This window comes from Hyla sarda, chromosome 1, assembly GCF_029499605.1.
Source record: "Hyla sarda isolate aHylSar1 chromosome 1, aHylSar1.hap1, whole genome shotgun sequence".
NCBI classification, from domain to species: domain Eukaryota; kingdom Metazoa; phylum Chordata; class Amphibia; order Anura; family Hylidae; genus Hyla; species Hyla sarda.
The window spans coordinates 93662616-93685154 of NC_079189.1; the positions used below are offsets into that span (position 1 = coordinate 93662616).

At 41.7% G+C, this 22539-nt stretch overlaps 1 protein-coding gene across 4 annotated transcripts in view; it reads right to left on the minus strand.

Annotated features, from left to right (window-relative positions):
• SCFD2 (sec1 family domain containing 2) overlaps positions 1-22539 on the minus strand; it is a 555742-nt gene that overhangs the window by 521514 nt on the left and 11689 nt on the right. For all 4 annotated transcript variants that reach the window (XR_008888884.1, XR_008888883.1, XM_056558002.1 and 1 more), the window contains exon 3: positions 10263-10390. Coding sequence is in view for 2 of the 4 variants with exons in the window: in XM_056558002.1 (XP_056413977.1) it covers positions 10263-10390 (128 nt within the window). In the remaining 2 variants the exon portion in view is untranslated. The remainder of the gene's footprint in view (positions 1-10262; positions 10391-22539) is intronic.

Sequence of the window (22539 nt, forward strand, 5' to 3'; positions counted from 1 at the left end):
CCCATTGACTTCAATAGGTAGCAAAATCTGCAACAGCAAATATGCAGCAGAAAATACTCATGTGTGAACGTACACAATGGGGGAGATTTATCAAAACCTGTGCAGAGGAAGAGTGGTGCAGTTGCCCATAGCAACCAATCAGATTGCTTCTTTCATTTTCCACAGGCCTCTAAAGAGGCCTGTGGAAAATGAAAGAAGCAATATGATTGGTTGCTATGGGCAACTGCACCACTCTTCCTCTGCACAGGTTTTGATAAATCTCCCCCAATATTTTTTAATGCCTCAATGGCAAAATATTCTTCCTAACTAAAGAAAAGTTGCATAACTATGTATCAATTTACCACCATTCTCTTACTATCAAAAATATCATAAACCATTAGATAAATTTTTATAGCTCTAATAAATAGAAAGTCATTGTTTTGCTATGGATACATCTTATGGCAGGACATTCTATAAATTGACTTTTCTTGCTATACAGAAAATGTATGATGAAGAAGATGTCTTACCTCCAAGTGGAACATAATAAGTTCCAAATGCCAACTCTTTCTATTATCCTTGTATTTACTGATACATATTAACAATACCTTAAGGCTAGAGACTCAGGTAATATGTATTCTGAAATACGTGAATATCTATATCGGCCCCTGGACACAATATTTTGTGGAACCACCAGCCTTTTTTTTTTTTTTAAAAAGAAGAAACAAGCTAGTGTCAACACAATTTTTGAGAGAAACAAACATAAATTTTTCTCCCATACAGAGTGGCGACATCTAGCGTGAAATGATAAACAGAGAAACATACTGATAGACAAGATAATCGCCAGATATGAAATTATGTAAAAAATATCAAACTCACTTTATTTCATGTCCTAATTATAGGTATATACATTTTTTGGGTGTGTTCACAAGTGCAAATTTTTTTGCTGCAGATTTGATTCAGCATATTTTGCTGCCTATGAAAGTCCATGGGCAGAAAAATCTGCAGTAGATCTGAAGCAAAAATACACGTGTAACTTATCCTTTGGGTACATCCAGACAAGAGGATCCACAGCGTATTTTTACACTGAGATCCGTAGCCGAAGAACCCCTACACGGTGCCTTTAGTTGTGCCTGCTCGGAGCGGCACTACGCCACTACAAGCAGATATACTGCTGCGATGTGGGAGTCGCCGCGCATGCACAGTTTACTCACATGCATCGCGGATGCTCCCCCTGCTTCCTGAGCTAGGCCGAGAGCAGCCGCGATGTGCAAGTATACTGCGCATACGTGCGTTGACTCTCACATCGCAGTGTGTCTGCTTGTAGCGGCGTAATGCACCCTGTAGTGATCCTTCGGCGATGGATCTGCAGCGTAAAATATGCTGTGATCCATTTCTCTGAACGTACCCTTAGTGTATACATTTTGTACACATCTTTATGTGTAGCAGCTATTTCATTCCATATTTTACACACTGCACTATATCCAGGTTTAAGGTTTTATTTGGTTTTGTTTAATGAGAAGCCATGTGATTTATCGCCTGTATTGGTTTCCCTGATGAGATACTGATGTTTTTTTTTCTGATGAATTACATTTTTTAGTACAAAATTATGGGAGCTGACATCTAGCCTTAGTGGTTGACATTTACGGATATATTTCACAGCAGGGCCCATCGACCCTATGACTAGATATAACCTCGATTTATGCGAATTGAAAGCCTTGAGCATACTCTGTGACCTTTTCAGAGGTCATTCTACAGGGAGGGGGATGCTAAGCTCTGCTGTGAATGTTGGTGGATCCACTGTTATCTACTGTATACACTGGGGTCAAGTTTTACTGTAATTCCGTCTGGGTTGTTATGAAGGACAATGATGGGAAATTATCTGTACAGAGCAATAAGTCCCAGCTTAGTTTTAGGCCTTGTGGCCAGAATGGAAACAACAGATATCATGATTAATATAAAATATGGATAGTAAAAGGTTAAAATAAGAAAAAAGAAGTTAAAAAAAGTTATTAAAAAATATGTTTTTTTAACATAAAAACATAACTTAAAAAATAGGTAATTTTTTTTTTGTTTCAAAGAGACCAAATTAAATGACATACGAAAAGTGACCAGCAATAAGCATCTGTAAGCAAAGTACATAAGCAGCTTAACTTTAATGGGGTACTGCAGTATGTTAAGACTTATTCCCTATCTCGATAGATAGGTGATAGACATAGGACAGATGGACATTCTCCTACCTGTCACAGTTGAATGAAATCACATAGCTTCCCTGTACTGAGCACAGGAGAGGAGGTGCCGCACCTAAAATGTTCCTCAAGGGAATTGGTAGCAGCAGTTAATCTACGGCTCTCATTGCTCCCAGCAGGACAGTGTGGGAGGAAACATTTACTGCCATCACCGTTGTCGGGTAAGAACTGCTAATGTCTCCGTGCTCGCCTGTTTATGTCATCAATAGGTTAACAGAATTTTTCCAAAAGAGGATGGATGGGGGTGGGGGGTAAAGAGAAGCTTGCAGACACCTGCAGTTCTTTTTTTACATTTACGCTATTCACTGTCGCCCTCTGACATCACCACTGAGTGCTCATTGACATCCCTCCCAGTACATTTAATGTTAGCAACTAACAGGCAGCTGGCATGAAGGTCCAGAAATGGAGTCTGTTGTGTTCACTGACGAGGATGAAAAAGGCAGAGAAGTCTTCTCTCTGATGGGTCACTAATGTCTTGCTGTTTTTAGCAGACATGCCTGCGTGAGGTACACACATCTGCTACCCAGCCAGCCATTGCGCAGGTTTAAAAGGGCCTGGTGGTTTGGTGGGCATAATGTATGTACACAGTAACTGCACCAGCAGAATAGTGAGTGCAGCTCTGTGGTATAATACAGGATATAATTCCGGATGAGTACAGGATAAGTAATGTAATGTATGTGACTGCTGGTGGGGTCGCTGTATACAGTTACATTACTTACCCTGTACATGGGTATATATTGTATACAGCAGAGTAGTATATGAAGCCCTCACCAGGCTCCTCACATGTTCTCTTCTCTCCCGGCTGCTCCTCACAGGTCCTACAGCCAGAACCATTCCTTTCCTGTAGAGCCCCGCCTACTCCTGTCACATGATCCTCCTCACAGGTCTTTCAGTAACCATAACCTCTCTCCTGCTGACCTCTGCCCATCCACATGCACTGGTCACATGATTGTGACATCACCCCCGGTTGTTCACCTACAGCTTTCCACAGATACAAAGCAAGTCCTGTGTGGGGATTTCTGCTCCTCACTGACTGCCCGACCAGGACCTGCCTTAGTCCTTAACAGCTTAAAATCTTCTTGGGGCGGCAAATTGCCACCCTTATGTAGGTGCCGTCAGGGTCCAATGGGCCCAGCAGGACCCATTGTAGGGCCAGCCCTGGCCTACAATGGAGATCAAAAGTTTGGGCACCCCAGGTAAAAATTTGTATTAATGTGCATTAAGAAGCCAAGGAAAGATGGGAAATCTGCAAAAGGCATCAAATTGCAGATTAGACATTCTTATAATATGTCAACAAAAGTTAGATTTTATTTCCATCATTTACACTTTCAAAATAACAGAAAACCAAAAAATGATATCTGTAAAAGTTTGGGCACCCTGCAGAATTTATAGAATGCACTGCCCCCTTTGCAAAGCTGAGACCTGCCAGTGTCATGGATTGTTCTCAATCATCATCTGGGAAGACCAGGTGATGTCAATCTCAAAGGTTTTAAATGCCCAGACTCATCTGACCTTGCCCCAACAATCAGCACCATGGGTTCTTCTAAACAGTTGTCTAGAAATCTGAAACTGAAAATAGTTGAGGCTCACAAAGCTGGAGAAGGCTATAAGAAGATACCAACATTTTTTCAGATGTCAATATCCTCTGTTCGGAATGTAATTAAGAAATGGCAGTTATCAGGAACAGTGGAAGTTAAAGCAAGATCTGGAAGACCAAGAAAAATATCAGACAGTACAGCTCGTAGGATTGTGAGAAAAACAATTCAAAACCCATGTTTGACTGCACAATCCCTCCAGAAAGATCTGGCAGACACTGGAGTTGTGGTACACTATTCCACTATAAAGAGATACTTGTACAAATAAATGGAAGAGTCATCAGAAGAAAACCTCTTCTACATCCTCACCACAAAAATCAGCATTTGAACTTTGCAAATGAACATATACAAAACCAGATGCATTATGGAAAAAAGTTCTGTGGACCGATGAGGTTAAAATTGAACTTTTTGGCTGGAATGAGCAAAGGTACGTTTGGAGAAGAAGGAGAATAGAATTTAATGAAAAGAACCTCTGTCCAACTGTTAAGCATATGGGAGGATCAATCATGCTTTGGGCTTGTATTGCAGTCAGTGGCATAGGGAACAGCTCATGAGTAGAAGGAAAAATTGATTCAATAAAATTTCAGCAAATTTTGGATGCTAACTTGATGCCATCTGTAAAAAAGCTGAAGTTAAAGAGATGATGGCTTCTACAAATGGATAATGATCCTAAACACACCTCAAAATCCACAGGGGATTACATCAAGAGGTGTAAACTGAAGGTTTTGCCATGGCCTTCATAATCTCCTGACCTCAACATAATTGGAAATCTATGGATAGACATTAAAAGAGCAGTGCGTGACAGACAGCCCAGTAATCTCAAAGAACTGGAAGACTTTTGTAAGGAAGATTGGGCAAAGATACCTCAAACAAGAATTGAAAGACTCTTGGCTGGCTACAAAAAGCGTTTACAAGCTGTGATACTTACCAAAGGGGGCAGTACAAGATATTAACTCTGCAGGGTGCCCAAACTTTTGCAGATGCCATTTTTTTGTTTTCTGTTATTTTGAAAGTGTAAATGATGGAAATAAAATGTATCTTTTGTTGACATATTATAAGAATGTCTCATCTGTAATCCCCTTGTGCCATTATTCCCCCCTCCCTTTGATCCCCCCTTGCCATTATCCCCCCTCCATCTTAATCCCCTTTTGCAATTACACCCCCCCCCCCTCCCCTTCCATCTTAATCCCCTTGTGCCATTATTCCCCCCTCTGATCCCCCTGGGCCAATATATGAGATACATACAATAACACCCTTTCATACTGAGGTGGTACATTGAATTTAACTTGCTTACCAGGCCTGTGTCTATTCTGTTTGGCAGGAGTCGGAGGGCTGCACTGATGGGTGACGTCCTTCTGCACTGTCCGCCTCGCAACGTCAGGGACGGCAGCCACTGCGGAATCCAATCCCCGCTCTGCGCTGACAAATAGTGGCCAATGCATGGCCGGGATATGTCAGCGAATTTCCGTACCCCCGCATAACCCTTGGCGTACCCCTAGGGGTATGCGTACCCCTGGTTGAGAACCGCTGATTTAGGTGATTGTCCATATAGACAGAGAGAAGTTTCACAAACTCAAGCACTGTCCTAGAAAAACCTAGAAACATTTCTGAATGATACAGGGATTTATTCAATCAAATGCCCCAGAGATCAGTTCTTTCATGTGAGATCATGTGAATATCCTTTGCTATTTATTAGACAAATAAGAATATCTTACAGGAATGATATAACATGTTCTGAATCTAGATACTGATATCCAGAGTAGCCCTGTAACCTTCTGCTCCAATTCAGAGAAATATAATTTTACTTGCCAAATCACAGACACATCTACCAAATTCCTATTGGGAAAGTTGTGCTTTTTTGTAATATGTAGCTTGTGGGGGAGTTATCTAAACAATGGCAAAAAACTAATACTTAAAGTTAAAATTACTGCTATGTTATACAATAGGACACAGAGAGAGCCTCATTTATCAATACTTTGTAACAAAACAACTGGTCATGTTGTCCACAGCAACCATAGAGCAGCTTGAATATTTTAGAGCTGTTTAAAAGGGAGTCAAATATCATTATTATTTACAAGATCTTATAGATATACAGTGGGACAAAAAGTATTTAGTCAGCCACCAATTGTCCCACTTAAAAAGATGAGAGAGGCCTGTAATTTTCATCATAGGTATACCTCAACTATGAGAGACAGAATGAGAAAAAAATCCATAAAATCACCCTCTGATTTTTAAAGAATTTGCAAATTATGGTGGAAAATAAGTATTTGGTCAATAACAAAAGTTTATCTCAATACTTTGTTATATACCCTTTGTTGGCAATGACAGAGGTCAAACATTTTCTTTAAGTCTTCACAAGGTTTTCAAACACTGTTGCTGGTATTATGACCCATTCCTCCATTCAGATCTCCTCTAGAGCAGTGATGTTTTGGGCTGTCGCTGGGCAACACAGACTTTCAACTCCCTCTAAAGGTTTTCTATGGGGTTGAGATCTGCAGACTGGCTAGCCACTCCAGGACCTTGAAATGCTTCTTACGAAGCCACCCATTCGTTGCCCAGGCGGTGTGTTTGGGATCATTGTCGTGCTGAAAGACCCCGCCACATTTCATCTTCAATGCCCTTGCTGATGAAAGGAGGTTTTCACTCAAAATCTCACGATACATGGCCCCATTCATTCTTTCCTTTACACTGATCAGTCGTCCTGGTCTATTTGCAGAAAAACAGCCCCAAAGCCTGATGTTTCCACCCCCATGCTTCACAGTAGGTATGGTGTTCTTTGGATGCAACTCAGCCTTCTTTCTCCTTTAAACACGACGAGTTGAGTTTTTACCAAAAAGTTCTATTTTGGTTTTATCTGACCATATGACATTCTCCCAGTCCTCTTCTGGATCATCCAAATGCTCTCTAGCAAACTTCAGACAGGTCCGGACATGTACTGGCTTAAGCAGGGGGACATGTCTGGCACTGCATGATTTTAGTCCCTGGAGGCGTAGTGTGTCACTGATAGTAGCTTTTGTTACTTTGGTGCCAGCTCTCTGCAGGTCATTCACTAGGTTCCCTGTGTGGCTCTGGGATTTTTGCTCACCGCTCTTGTGATCACTTTGACACCACGGGGTGAGATCTTGCGTGGAGCCACAGATTGAGGGAGATTATCAGTGGTCTTGTATGTCTTCCATTTTCTAATAATTGCTCCCACAGTTGATTTCTTCACACCAAGCTGCTTGCCTATTGCAGATTCAGTCTTCCCAGCCTGGTGCAGGTCTACAATTTTGTTTCTGGTGTCCTTCGAAAGCTCTTTGGTCTTGGCAATAGTGGAGTTTGGAGTGTGACTGTTTGAGGTTGTGGACAGGTGTCTTTTATACTGATAACAAGTTCAACCAGGTGCCATTAATACAGGTAATGAGTGGAGGACAGAGGAGACTCTTAAAGAAGAAGTTACATGTCTGTGAGGTGACCAAATACTTATTTTACTTAATCCTACAATGTGATTTCCTGTATTATTTTTCCCCATACTGTCTTTCATAGTTTAAGTATACCTATGATGAAAATTACAGGCTTCTCTCATTTATTAACCCCTTAAGGACCAGGCCCATTTTGGCCTTAAGGACCAGTCCAATTTTACTTTTGCATTTTCGTTTCTTCCTTTTCGCCTTCTAAAAATAATAACTCTCTTATTTTTCCATCCACAGACCCATATGAGGGCTTGTTTTTTGCGTCACCAACTGTACTTTGTAATTTCATCACTTATTTTATCATAAAATGTACGGCGCAACCAAACAAATATTATTTATGTGGGAAAATTGAAAAGAAAACCGCAATTTAGCAAATTTTGGAAGGTTTTGTTTTCACGCTGTACACTTTCCGGTAATAATGACATGTTTTCTTTATTCTGTTGGTCAATACGATTAAAATGATACCCATGTTATATGCTTTTCTATAATTGTACTGCTTAAAAAACAATCTCAAACCATTTTAACAAAATTAGTGTTTGAAATTGCCCTATTTTGACCACCTATAACTTTCTCATTTTTCCATATTTGGGATGATATGAGGGCTCATTTTTTGCGCCATGATCTGTTTCTATCACTACCACTTTTGCTTAGGTTTTACTTTTTATAATTTTTTGTAAATTTTTTTGGGAATAAAATGTGACAAAAAAGCAGCAATTTTGGACTTTTTAAAAAAAAAAAATGTTTTTGCCGTTCACCGTATGGGATGATTAACAATATATTTTAATAGTTCAGACTTTTAAGAACGAGGCGATACCAAATGTGTGTATTATTTTTTTTTACGCTTTTTGTGGGTAAAATGGGAAAAACTGACATTTGACTTTTTTATTTGACTTTTTTATTTTTCTAATTTTTTCACTTATTTATTTTACATTTTTTTACACTTTTTATGTCCCCATAGGGAACTATTCATAGCAATCATTTGATTGCTAATACTGTTCAATGCTATGTATAGGACATAGCACTGATCAGTATTATCGGTGATCTTCTGCTCTGGTCTGCTAGATCTCAGACCAGAGAAGCCGGGAGACAGCCGGAGCCAGGTGAGGGGACCTCCGGCTGCCCTGCTGGATGATCGGATCGCCGCTGCAGCGATGCGGGCGATCCGATCACCCATTCAAAGTACCGCACTGCCCCGATCTGTAATGATAACGGCATCTGAGGGGTTAATGGCGATCACGCGGACGTCCGCCATTACTGGCGGGGGTCCCTGGCTGCTGATAGCAGCCGGGACCTGCAGCGCAAGACGCGAGTGCTCGCGATCATGGTGGCGCGTAAATGTACGTCATGGTGCGTTAAGTACCACGTCACCATGACGTACATTTACGTCTATTGTCGTTAAGGGGTTAAAGTAGGAGAACTTGCACAAGTGATGACTGACTAAACAATTTTTTGCCCCACTGTACAATGGATTGCACTTTGTATCTAATCCCACTTATGTGTAAAATGAACAATAGCTTTCCATTCTTATTTTTTTCTGGGCAGAAAGTGCAGTAGAGTTTGCCACATAAGGGGCACCACAAATGGAATGATAATGTTGATGGGATTAGAGCCTTAAGGTAAATTCTCGAAAGGACAGATTTGCTGTGGATTTACACTGGTAAATTTCACTTCGGATTGCAGTATTAGATAGTGGATGAGATTTTACAAAGAACACCCTGAAAAAGTTTCTGTGCACAAAACCTGTTAGGGGTTAAATGGACACGGTCATAAAAAAAAAACAAAAAAAAAAAAACATATGTTGTACATCCTGACAATACATGAACCTTTCTAATATACTTCATAAGAAAGTTTTATTTACCTTTTTATAGAAATCATGGTTTATAGAATCATGGCTTTGCTTAAGCTAAAGCACAGGCATGGACAAAGTCCAGTGAGAGAGGGTGGGCTAGCACTCCTCTGTGCTGTTTGATAGGCCAGGAGAGAGCACAGGGGAGTCCTATCAGACAGGAGAGAGCACAGAGGAGTCCTATCAGACAGGAGAGAGCACAGAGGAGTCCTATCAGACAGGAGAGAGCACAGAGAAGTCCTATCAGACAGGAGAGAGCACAGAGGAGTCCTATAAGACAGGAGCGAGCACAGAGGAGTCCTATCAGACAGGAGAGAGCACAGAGGAGTCCTATCAGACAGGAGAGAGCACAGAGGAGTCCCATCAGACAGGAGAGAGCACAGAGGAGTGCTATCAGACAGGAGAGAGCACAGAGGAGTCCTATCAGACAGGAGAGAGCACAGAGGAGTCCTATCAGACCGGAGAGAGCACAGAGGAATCCTATCAGACCGGAGAGAGCACAGAGGAGTGCTTATCAGAAAGGAGAGAGCACAGAGGAGTACTATCAGACAGGAGATAGCACAGTGGAGTGCTATCAGACAGGAGAGAGCACAGAGGAGTACTATCAGACAGGAGAGAGCACAGAGGAGTACTATCAGACAGGAGATAGCACAGTGGAGTGCTATCAGACAGGAGAGAGCACAGAGGAGTCCTATCAGACAGGAGAGAGCACAGTGGAGTGCTATCAGACAGGAGAGAGCACAGAGGAGTACTATCAGACAGGAGAGAGAACAGAGGAGTGCTATCAGACAGGAGAGAGCACATAGGAGTCCTATCAAACAGGAGAGAGCACAGTGGAGTGCTATCAGACAGGAGAGAGCACAGAGGAGTACTATCAGACAGGAGATAGCACAGTGCTAGCCCACCCTCACTCACTGGACTTTGTCCATGCCTGTGCTTCAGCTTAAACAAAGCCATGATTTTATAAAGGTATGATTTCTATAAAAATGGAAAAAATATATATTGGAAGGGTCAATGTTTTTCCAAGATATACAACATATAAAAAGTTTTTGTATCTGACAGTGCCCATTTAAATCTGTGGTGGATTAACAAAAAAATCTGTAGTGAAATACGTGTTTTCTAATATTCAATATTTACTATTTACCCATGCTCATCTTGATGGGCAGCTTCTCTCTGCTTGCCGCATCTACTAGATGTCTTCTTACTTCCATCACTGCTTCCTTCTGTTTCATGGTCAGCATGGACTCCCACAGAGACTTGGCCGCAGAGTCACTAGAACCATAGAAAGCAAAATTGTAAAAAAAAAAAATATATATATATATACCCATCCCGTAATGTTCTACTTGCACAGTAACCTCACTGTTCCTTCATACGCTGAAAATAACAATACTAACTGTTCCTTATTCTGCTCATATTCATCTGGTCAACAGCTGGGTGATAAACCATACAATTTAATCAAGTGACTATAAATAAATAAATTGCCCTGAAGCCACGAAGAACGAAGCTTATGTACATACACAGTATATATAGAATTTTGGCAAGTTCAAGGAAAGCAATATAAAAGCTTGTAAACAAAACACAATGGTGGGAAGTTCTGCACATGACACTTGGTTCTTGGCCCTTCTAATAGGGTTCAACTAGACACCACATTAAATATAAATGACACATTCCGATAGTAGAGCGGACCAGCTGCTGTACTTATGAGGGTGCACATGCAGTGTTTTCATTGAGCAACATACACTTTGCAGCACATGTTCCTATAACATATGGAGATTTCCACAGACCTCATAATATCCTCTGCCTGGTTCACAACAAAGTGGCTACAACTAAAACACTGAGATATAAATATCATTGACTGTGAATATAAAGGAAATAAAAAAATTACTTTATATGTAAATAGATAGTTACACTACAGCTGGGTTAACAATTTTTGGTTGCAATTTTTTGCCTACATTTCTTTGTTTACATTATGACATAGCATAAAATATTCATGCTTTGCCTATGGAGAATGCTTTATTGACTTCCCACTCTCCATTTTTTAAGCAGAAGATGGCAGATTACAACCTGAACTGACTGTATGGGCTTTATATTGTGACTAGCTGAATACCCGGCGTTGGCCGGTTTTTCCTTCCTAATCCTTGTTGGGGAGGAAAATATATTGTTGTCATATCCCAACCTCATATCCTTACCTCCTATCCCATCCTCCTATGTCGACCTCCTATCTCGACCTCCTATCTCGACCACCTATCTCGACCACCTATCCTGTCCTCCTATCCTGTCCTCCTATCCTGTCCTCCTATCTCGACCTCCTATCCTGACCTCCTATGCCAACATCTTATCCCGTCCTCCTATCCAGTCCATCTTATCCCAACCTCCTATCTTGACCTCCTGTCCCATCCTCCTATCCCGACCTCCTATCCCGTCCCTCCTATCCTGACCTCCTATGCCGTCCTCATATCCCGACCTCCTATCCCATCCTCCTATCCAGTCCATCTATCTCGACCTCCGATGCGGTCCTCCTATCCCGGTCCTCCTATCCCGGTCCTCCTATCCCGACCTCCTATCCCGACCTGTAATATGTGTACCAGGTATTGAAATATCTCCAGCGGTACGGAAGTTATGTGGGAACATATATTTCCCATTGATTTGCATGGGACTTTAAACAAAAACCCAGACCCTCACAAATGGGGGAAGTTAAGGGTTAAATTAACTATCCTATATTTTAAGTAGACATATAAGTAACATGTGACCAAGTATTATCGAAATATCTCCAGCCGTTTGGAAGTTATGCAGTAACATATATTTCCTATTGACTTGTATGGGACTTTAAACATAAACCCCACCCCTGGCAAATGGGGGTGAGTAAGGGTTAAATCACCTATCCTATGTTTGTTGTTGACATATAAGAAACGTGTGCCAAGTTTCATGTTAATATCTTTAGCGGTTTGGACGTTTTTGTGGAACATACACACATACATATATACATACACACATACATACATACATACATACAAACACACATTGAGTTTTATATTATATATATATATAGACTAGCTGAGTACCTGGCGTTGCCCAGTTTTTCCTTCCTAATCTTTGTTGGGGAGGAGAATAAACAAAGGGGGAAGTTTTTGACTTCATATCCCATCCTCATATATTGTTGCCATATCCCGACCTCCTATCTCGACCTCCTATCTCGACCTCCTATGTCGACCTCCTATCCCGTCCTCCTATCCCAACCTCCTATTCCGCCCTCCTATCCCGTCCTCATATCCCGGACTCCCATTCTGACCCGTAATATGTGTACCAGGTATTGAAATATCTCCAGCCGTACGGAAGTTATGTGGGAACATATATTTCCCATTGATTTGCATGGGACTTTAAACAAAAACCCAGACCCTCACAAATGGGGGTAGTTAAGGGTTAGTTTAACTATCCTATATTTTAAGTGGACATACTTAGTCACATGTTACTTATATTATCAAAATATCTCCAGCCGTTTGGAAGTTATGCAGTAACATATTTCCCATTGACTAGTATGGGACTTTAAACATAAACCCCGCCCCTGGCAAATGGGGGTGAGTAAGGGTTAAATCACCTATCCTATGTTTGTTATAGACATATAAGTAACATGTGTGCCAAGTTTCATGTTAATATCTTTAGCCGTTTGGACGTGATGCTGGAACATACACACACACGTTGAGTTTTATATATATATTAGCTGAGTACCCGGCGTTGCCCAGTTTTTCCTTCCTAATCCTTGTTGGGGAGGAAAATAAACAAAGGAGGAAGCTTTTGACTTCATATGCAGTCCTCATATATTGTTGTCATATCCCAACCCCACATCCCGACCTCCTATCCCCTCCTATCTCGACCTCCTGTCCCGACCTCCTGTCCCGACCTCCTGTCCCGACCTCCTGTCCCGACCTCCTGTCCCGACCTCCTGTCCCGACCTCCTGTCCCGACCTCCTGTCCCGACCTCCTATCCCCACCTCCTATCCCCACCTCCTATCCCCACCTCCTATCCCCACCTCCTATCCCCACCTCCTATCCCCACCTCCTATCCCCACCTCCTATCCCGACCAGTAATATGTGTACCAGGTATTGAAATATCTCCAGCCGTACGGAAGTTATGTGGGAACATACATTTCCCATTGATTTGCCCCGACCCTCACAAATGGGGGTAGTTAAGGGTTAAATTAACTATCCTATATTTTAAGTGAACATATAAGTAACATGTGACCAAGTATTATTGAAATATCTCCAGCCGTTTGGAAGTTATGCAGTAACATATATTTCCCATTGACTTGCATGGGACTTTAAACATAAGCCCCGCCCCTGGCAAATGGGGGTGAGTAAGGGTTAAATCACCTATCCTATGTTTGTTGTTGACATATAAGTAACATGTGTGCCAAGTTTCATGTTAATATCTTTAGCCGTTTGAAAGTGTTTGTGGAACATACACACATACATACACACACACACACACACACACACACACGTTGAGTTTTATATACATAGATTAGCATTGCCAGGCTTAAATGGGAATCTGTCATCAGTATCACACACACTACCCTGTTAGTACTTATAGTGCGGGTGCCAATGATGACAATGATACAAAGCATCTGCAGATCTGTGCCTCTGTTTGTCTGTAATTCCAGTTATTCATTAGATGGTAATGAGCCTTCTTGGTACACGGAAGACTTTCCAAAGTCCCAGGTGCACGGTGATGTCCAGCCTGGATCTTCATAGTAACACCTCCTCCCATTGCATATGTGAAGGAGAGAGGTGTATCTGCAGAGTGGAGCTTCATTCTGTAGATTAGGATGCTTAGTTGGGGAGGAGGCATCTCTATGAAGATCCAGACTGGACATCACCATGCACCGGGGACTTGAGAACGGCCTCTATGCACAAAGCAGGTGTATTATAACTAAACCAGAATTACGGACAAACGTAGGCACGGATCTGCAGATTGTCATCAACGTAGCCCGCACTACAAGCCTGTACCAACAGGTTAATGCAGGTGATACTGATGACAAATTCCCTTTAAAGGCAACCTGAGGCCATTAAATAGCCCTGATCACACACCTTTTTACAGTTTCTTGATATGCTCTCCTGTTCCTGAGATATGAGGTTTTAGAGTTTGTCTGATAATTCAGGGAATCAGATGGTCGTGAAGTTTATTTTAATTAGAGTGGTATATCAGGTGATGGGTTGGTTTATACAGTTAGGGGGTGTGAATGTTGTACATAGAGGGGCATGTACGCCTTAAACACCTCCCCTGACAGTATAACCCCACCCATCACTTGATTATTATTTATTAAAATTAAGTTAACACCCTTCTGACTGATTCTCTGAATTGTTAGACAAACTAAAAAAAACTCAAATCTCAGAACAGGAGGGCATATCAATAAACTGTAAAAAGATGTGTGATCCCCAAGTTATTCTATGATAGGTCATTTTGGGGCGTTGGTTACAGGTCATCTTTAAAGGGGTTGCCCAGCAGAATTTTAAAGAAATGTGCCCAGGCTGTCTGACAAATAATTAAAAAAAAAAATACCATACTTACCTCCCTCGCTTTGCTGCAACCTTTATGATCGTGGCGTCCAGTCTCCGTCCCACTCCATTTTCTGGAACTGCAGACAATAAGTCACAGTGCCCAAGTAGTAATGTAATGTATCGATTGAAGCACCACGATGTGTAGCACAGCTCTGTCATAATGTTGGCTGCAGGGGAGCAAGGGAGGTGAGTACAGTTTTTGTTATATTCTTTTATTTTATCAGACAGCATGGACACATTAAATTTTTTTGCTGGACCACCCCTTTAATCAGATACTCTATAAAAAAGGTCACATTGGGCAGGGAACAGTGTGGCCCTGCTCTCTGCCAGACCACTGTCCCTGCCTCCTTGACATTTCCCTCTAGGTAGCGGACTCAACTGGGCGACAGTCTCTGCAGGGGTGTTACAAGTAAAAAAAACCATACAAAACAGTGAAAGTAAGAGAAACAGGTCAGGACATGAAGGGTTACCCAAGAGTACTGACAAACAGGAAACAAGGAAGATATAACGGCAGAGTACTCACAAACAGGGACAGAATACAGGCTTAGGTTCAGGAGCAAAAAGTTTAAAACACAAAAGATAAGAGACAAAGCAAGAAAAGCAATGGGTCAATAGCGTACAGGGTGGGCCATTTATATGGATACACCTTAATAAAATGGGAATGGTTGGTTATATTAACTTCCTGTTTGTGGCACATTAGTATATGTGAGGGGGGAAACTTTTCAAGATGGGTGGTGACCATGGTGGCCATTTTGAAGTTGGCCATTTTGAATCCAACTTTTGTTTTTTCAATAGGAAGAGGGTCATGTGACACATCAAACTTATTGGGAATTTCACAAGAAAAACAATGACGTGCTTGGTTTTAATGTAACTTTATTCTTTCATGAGTTATGTACATGTTTCTGACCCCTTATAAAATGTGTTACACACTGATAGCAACACCGCAGGAGAAATGCTAGCACAGGTTTCCCAATATATCCATAGTTTCAGGTGCTGCACATCTCGTATCTTCACAGCATAGACAATTGCCTTCAGATGACCCCAAAGATAAAAGTCTAAGGGGGTCAGATCGGGAGACCTTGGGGGCCATTCAACTGGCCCACGATGACCAATCCACTTTCCAGGAAACTGTTCATCTAGGAATGCTTGGACCTGACACCCATAATGTGGTGGTGCACCATCTTGCTGGAAAAACTCAGGGAACGTGCCAGATTCAGTGCATAAAGAGGGAAACATATCATCATGTAGCAATTTCGCATATCCAGTGGCCTTGAGGTTTCCATTGATGAAGAATGGCCCCACTATCTTTGTTCCCCATATACGGCACCATACCATCAATTTTTGTGTTCCAACAGTCTTGGAGGGATCTATCCAATGTGGGTTAGTGTCAGACCAATAGCGGTGGTTTTGTTTGTTAACTTCACCCTTCACGTAATGCCTCATCACTGAACAAAATCTTCTGCGTAAACTGAGGGTCCTGTTCCAATTTTTGTTTTTCCATTCTGCAGCACCTGAAACTACGGATCCTGGAAGCCTGTGCTAGCATTTCTCCTGCGGTGTTGCTATCAGTGTGTGAAGAGTGGGAGAAGAGGGTTGCATTGACAATCCAACAAAATGGGCAGCACATTGAACACATTTTATAAGTGGTCAGAAACTTGAAAATGACTCATGAAATAATAAAGTTATGTTAAAACCAAGCACATCATTGTTTTTCTTGTGAAATTCCCAAGAAGTTTGATGTGTCACATGACCCTCTTCCTATTGAAAAAACAAAAGTTGGATTCAAAATGTCCGACATCAAAATGGCCGCCATGGTCACCACCCATCTTGAAAAGTTTCCCCGCTCACATATACTAATGTTCCACAAACAGGAAGTTAATATCACCAACCATTCCCATTTTATTAAGGTGTATCCATATAAATGGCCCACCCTGTATATCTTAAATGAGGCAACAATTTTAACACCAGTCCCTGTTTCCACTGGGGATCACAATCTAATTTGCCTGTTTAAGACACACACACTCATACACACGTTGGCCATAAGAAGTTGATAAATCTGAGTTTGGAGTGTGGGAGGGAACCCACTTAAACATGGGAGATCATATAAACTACATACAGATGTTGTCCTTGGTAGGATTACAAGCCAGGACCTCAGCACTGCAAGGCAACAATGCTATCCACTGAGCCACCAACTACGCAGCAACATAGTTAGGCATGTCTGAGACAAATCCCAGATACAGTGACCTTAACAAAAGGAGGACATCTGTATAATTTTATTTAAATTTCAGATGCAATTTCTACTTTAGCCCATGAAGCTAAGCCTATAAAACATTCATCCAACAGTTTTAGGTCTGTTTTGTGTATATACACTCCACAGGGTTAGTTGACTTTACAGAACTGTACTTGTTAAACTTTCATGTAAGAAAAGGGACTAAAACACAAATAACCTGTTTGTCCAAATCCCAGTTCACAAGATGTTTGTTGCTATTGGCCAACAGGAAATGCTAACTGCATAAATGTGTTTGGAAAGTGCAGAGCTTGTAGAATATTAGGCAAGTTCTGAATGAAGAATGAGTCAGGCTCAGGACAGGACATATTTCTAACACTATGTTTATTTGTTGGAAAACATTCAACTGTTGGAACAGTCAACAATGGTGGAAAAAAACAAAACTGAATTTCACAATAGGTTTCAGGCTCAAAACCATTAAGGGGTAAATACATTTGATCATCTCACACCCAACAACAGATGGAAAACATCAACTTAAAAATCAATGGAGATTTCACCGAAATAACATACAGTAATGAGCTTGGGGTGAAATGTATGTACGCTGAAAATATCACCATTGTAGTGACAGGCAGTTTATTATTAGAGATGAGCGAACTTACAGTTAATTCGATTCGTCACAAACTTCTCGGCTCTGCAGTTGATGACTTATCCTGCGTAAATTAGTTCAGCCTTCAGGTGCTCCGGTGGGCTGGAAAAGGTGGATACATTTCTAGGAAAGAGTCTCCAGCCCACCGGAGCACCTGAAAGCTGAACTCATTTATGCAGGAAAAGTCATCAACTGCCGAGCCGAGAGGTTCGTGACGAATCGAATTTACTGTAAGTTCGCTCATCTCTATTTATTATCCAACAGTTTTGAGATTGTGATACACATATGCAGAGGGTACACCCCTAACTTAACAAGAGTTTTCTCTGCAAGAAAAAATAGCAGGTAGTTGAACTAGGACCTTCAAACAATAAGTCAATTACACCAACATGTCAAGTTGCTGATCTTTCCAATTTGCATGTGTGCACAAAACGCGTTGTTGTTACTCTGTCTTGTACCACTATATCTATGGAAGATGTAAAAACACAAAGGGAGCCAGCACTGGATGACCACTGGGGATGTGCCCGTAATCCACCCGAACGCCAAAGACGGGTACACTTCACAATCTCTCCAAAGGAAACAACAGCAATCGCCAGGTCCAGTATAGTAGCAAACTGATATTTATTGCAGTTATTGATGCAATAAATATCAGTTTGCTACTATACTGGACCTGGCGATTGCTGCTGTTTCCTTTGGAGATATGGAAGATGTAAGTTACAGTCATGGCTGTAAATGTTGGCACCGCTGACATTTTTCAAGAAAATTAAGTCTTTCTCACAGAAAAGGATTGCAGTAATATGTTTCTCTATACACATGTTTATTCCCTTTGTCTGTACTGGAACTATACCAAAAAAAGGGGGGGGGGGGGAGAACATTGGACATAATGTCACACCAAACTCCAAAAATGGGCTGGACTAAATTATTGGCACCCTTAACTTATTTGGTTGCGTACCCTTCGGAAAAAATATCTGAAATCGGTCGCATCCTATAACCATCAATAAGCTTCTTACATCTCTCAGCCGGAATGTTGGACCACTCTTCCTTTGCAAACTGCTCCAGGTCTCTCTTATTGGAAGGCGCATTTTACCAAAAGCAGTTTTAAGATCTCTCCACAGGTGTTCAATCGGATTTAGATCTGGACTCATTGCTGGCCACTTCAGAACTCTCCAGTGCCTTGTTGCCATCCATTTCTGGAGGCTTTTTCACATATGTTTGGAGTCATTGTTCTGCTGGAAGACCCAAGATCTCGGAAGCAAACCCAGGTTTCTGACACTGGGCTGTACAGTGCGACCCAAAATCCATTGGTAATCCTCAGATTTCATGATGCCTTCTACACATTCAAGGCACCCAGTGCCAGAGGCAGCAAAACAACCCCAAAACATCATTGAACTTCCACAATATTTAATTGTAGGTACTGTGTTCTTTTCTTTGTAGGCCTCATTCCGTTTTCGGTAAACATTAGAATGATGTGCTTTACCAAAAAGCTCTGTCTTGGTCTTATCAGTCCTCACAACGTTTTCCCAGAAGGATTTTGGATTACTCAAGTTCATTTTGGCAAAATGTAGTCTTGCCTTTTTATGTCTCTGTGTCAGCAGTGGTGTCCTCCTGGGTCTCCTGCCACAGCGTTTCATTTCATTTAAATGTCGACAGTTCGCGCTGACACTGATGCTCCCTGAGCCTGCAGGACAGCTTAAATATCTTTGGAACTTGTTTGGGGAAGCTTATCCACCATCCGGACTATCCTGTGTTGACACCTTTCATCAAGTTTTCTCTTCTGTCCACGCCCAGGGAGATTAGCTACAGTGCCATGGGTTGCAAACTTCTTGATAATGTTGCGCACTGTGGACAAAGGCAAATCTAGATCTCTGGAGATGGACTTGTAATCTTGATATTGTTGATATTTTTTAACAATTTTGGTTCTCAAGCCCTCAGACAGTTCTCTTCTCCTCTTTCTTTTGTCCATGCTTAGTGTGGCATACACAGACACACAATGCAAATACTAAGTGAACGTCTCTCCTTTTTATCTGCTTTCAGGTGTTATTTATCTATTGCCCACACCTATTACTTGCCCCAGATGAGTTTAACCCCTTAAGGACTCAGGGTTTTTCCGTTTTTGCACGGAATATTATAATATAATTACCAGTATAATTGTTTCAATATTGCACCTAAAAATCCATATGATGGCTTATCTTTTTACACGACCAATTCTACTTTGTAATGGCATCAGTCATTTTACCCAAAAATCATTTTTCATGATATAAAAAGTGACAAAAAATACGCAATTTTGGACTTTGGAATTTTTTGGCTCGCACGCCATTGACCGTGCGGTTTAATCAATGATATATTTTTATAATTCGGACATTTCTGCACATGTTGATACCACATACGTATATTTTTATTTACACTGGGTTTTTTTTATGGGAAAAGGGGGATGATTCAAACTTTTATTAGGGAAGGGGTTAAATTATCTTTTTTTTTTGCAATGTTATAGCTTCCACTGCACACACTAATCTTTTACATTGATCAATGGTTTCTCATAGGAAATCATTGAACGATGATTCTGCCGCTTGTCTGCTCATGCCTGGATCTCAGGCACTGAGCAGTCATGCGGCGATCGGTCACCAGAAAGCAGGTAAGAGGGCCCTCCTCATGTCCTACAGCTGTTCGAGACGCCGTGATTTCTCCGTGGCGGTCCCGAACAGCCCCCTGAGCTAACCGGCATTAGTTTCACTTTAGATTTAGATATGGCGATCAACTTTAAACGCCGCGTCTAAAGGGTTTATAGCGCGCGGCAACGTGATCAGTGCCGCACGCTATTAGACACGGGTCACGGCCGTTGTTAGAGGCCGGGCCCGACCCGCTATGACGCAGGACCATGCTGTGGTCCCGCGTTATAGAACGGGAGCGGACTCAGGACGTACAGGTACGCCCTGAATCCTTAAGCGGTTAAAGGAGCATCGCATGCTTGAAACAATCTTATTTATCCACAATTTTGAAAGGGTGCTAATAATTTTGCCCAGACCATTTTTGGAGTTTGGTGTGACATTATGTCCACTTTTCTTTTTTTCCTTCCTTTTTTGGTTTAGTTCCAATACACACAAAGGGAATAAACATGTGTATAGCAAAACATGTTACTGCAATCCTTTTCTGTGAGAAATACTTCATTTACGGCCATGACTGTATAAAATAAAGTCTTTGAATAGTTCACACCCTTGACTGGACACTGGGCTATTTGCAATGGCTCGAGCTGACCACACTCTGTGCATCCTAGGTGATTTCCATGGAACACGTGTTTGGACTACTTTCCAATAAACTCTTGTTCACGGTATCTTATCTTGTCCACAATCCCAACAGGCCCCATATGATTCTATACACTATATAAAGACACTATACTACAATATACTCAACTAGTTTCCACACAGTACAACTAGCCAGACCAATCTCCAATTCCAACTTATGTCTCATCAATAATAACATTATCTACATGGCCTTGCTGCAGCTCTAACTTTGAAGGAGACATACGTATTGGCAGTCAAAGAAACAAAGAGGAGTACTGGGGGGATGAGGTCATCCAACACATACATGGAGGGCGGACGCAAATTATCTGGCTCCAGCACACCCACCAAAAGGATGTTTGTAAAAAAGCGGGTGGTTCAAAGAATTAAAACGTGGATGATCGTGTGAATCTAAATCGTCATTTCTTCACCACTCTGGATTATCAATGCAAGATATGTATTTTATTTAAAGGAGTAGTCCAGTGGTGATTCAGTGGTTTACAACTTATCCCCTATCTTAAGGATAGGGGATAAGTTGCAGATCGCGGGGGGTCCGACCCCTGGGGCCCCCCGCGATCTCCTGTACGGAGCCCCGACAGCCCGCGGGAAGGGGGCGTGTCGACCTCCGCACGAGGCGGCGGCCGACACGCCCCCTCAATACAACTCTATGGCAGAGCCGAAGCGCTGCCTTCGGCAATCTCCGGCTCTGCCATTGAGATGTATTGAGGGGGCGTGTCGGCCGCCGCCTCGTGCGGGGGTCGACACCCGCTATCTCGGCGGAGAGCCGGGGCCCCGTATAGAGAGATCTCAGGGGGCCCCAGAGGTCGGACCCCCCGCGATGTGTGTGTGTGTGTGTGTATATACAGTGGGGATCAAAATTTTGGGCACCCTAGGTAAAAAATTTTATTAATGTGCATAAAGAAGCCAAGGAAAGATGGAAAAATCTCCAAAAGGCATCAAATTACAGATTAGACATTCTTATAATATGTCAACAAAAGATAGATTTTATTTCCATCATTTACACTTTCAAAAATAACAGAAAACAAAAAAATGGTGTCTGCAAAAATGTGGGCACCCTGCAGAGTTAATATCTTGTACTGACCCCTTTGGCAAATATCACAGCTTGTAACACTTTTTGTAGCCAGCCAAGAGTCTTTCAATTCTTGTTTGAGGTATCTTTGCCCATTCTTCCTTACAAAAGTCTTCCAGTTCTTTGAGATTTCTGGACTGTCTGTCACGCACTGCTCTTTTAAGGTCTATCCATAGATTTTCAATTATGTTGAGGTCAGGAGATTGTGAAGGCCATGGCAAAACCTTCAGTTTATGCCTCTTGATGAAATTCCCCATCGATTTCGAGGTGTGTTTAGGATCATTTTCCATTTCTAGAAGCCATCCCCTCTTTAACTTCAGCTTTTTCACAGATGACATCAACATCAAGTTAGCATCCAAAATTTGATGACATTTTATTGAATCAATTTTTTCTTCTACTCTTGATCCACCCTCATGCGTAACAGTTGGACAGAGGTTCTTTTCATTAAATTCTGTTCCCCTTCTTCTCCAAACGAACCTTTGCTCATTCTGGCCAAAAAGTTCAATTTTAACCTCATCGGTCCACAGAACTTGTTTCCAAAATGCATCAGGCTTGTCTATATGTTCATTTGCAAAGTTCAAACGCTGATTTTTGTGGTGAGGACGTAGAAGAGGTTTTTTTCTGATGACT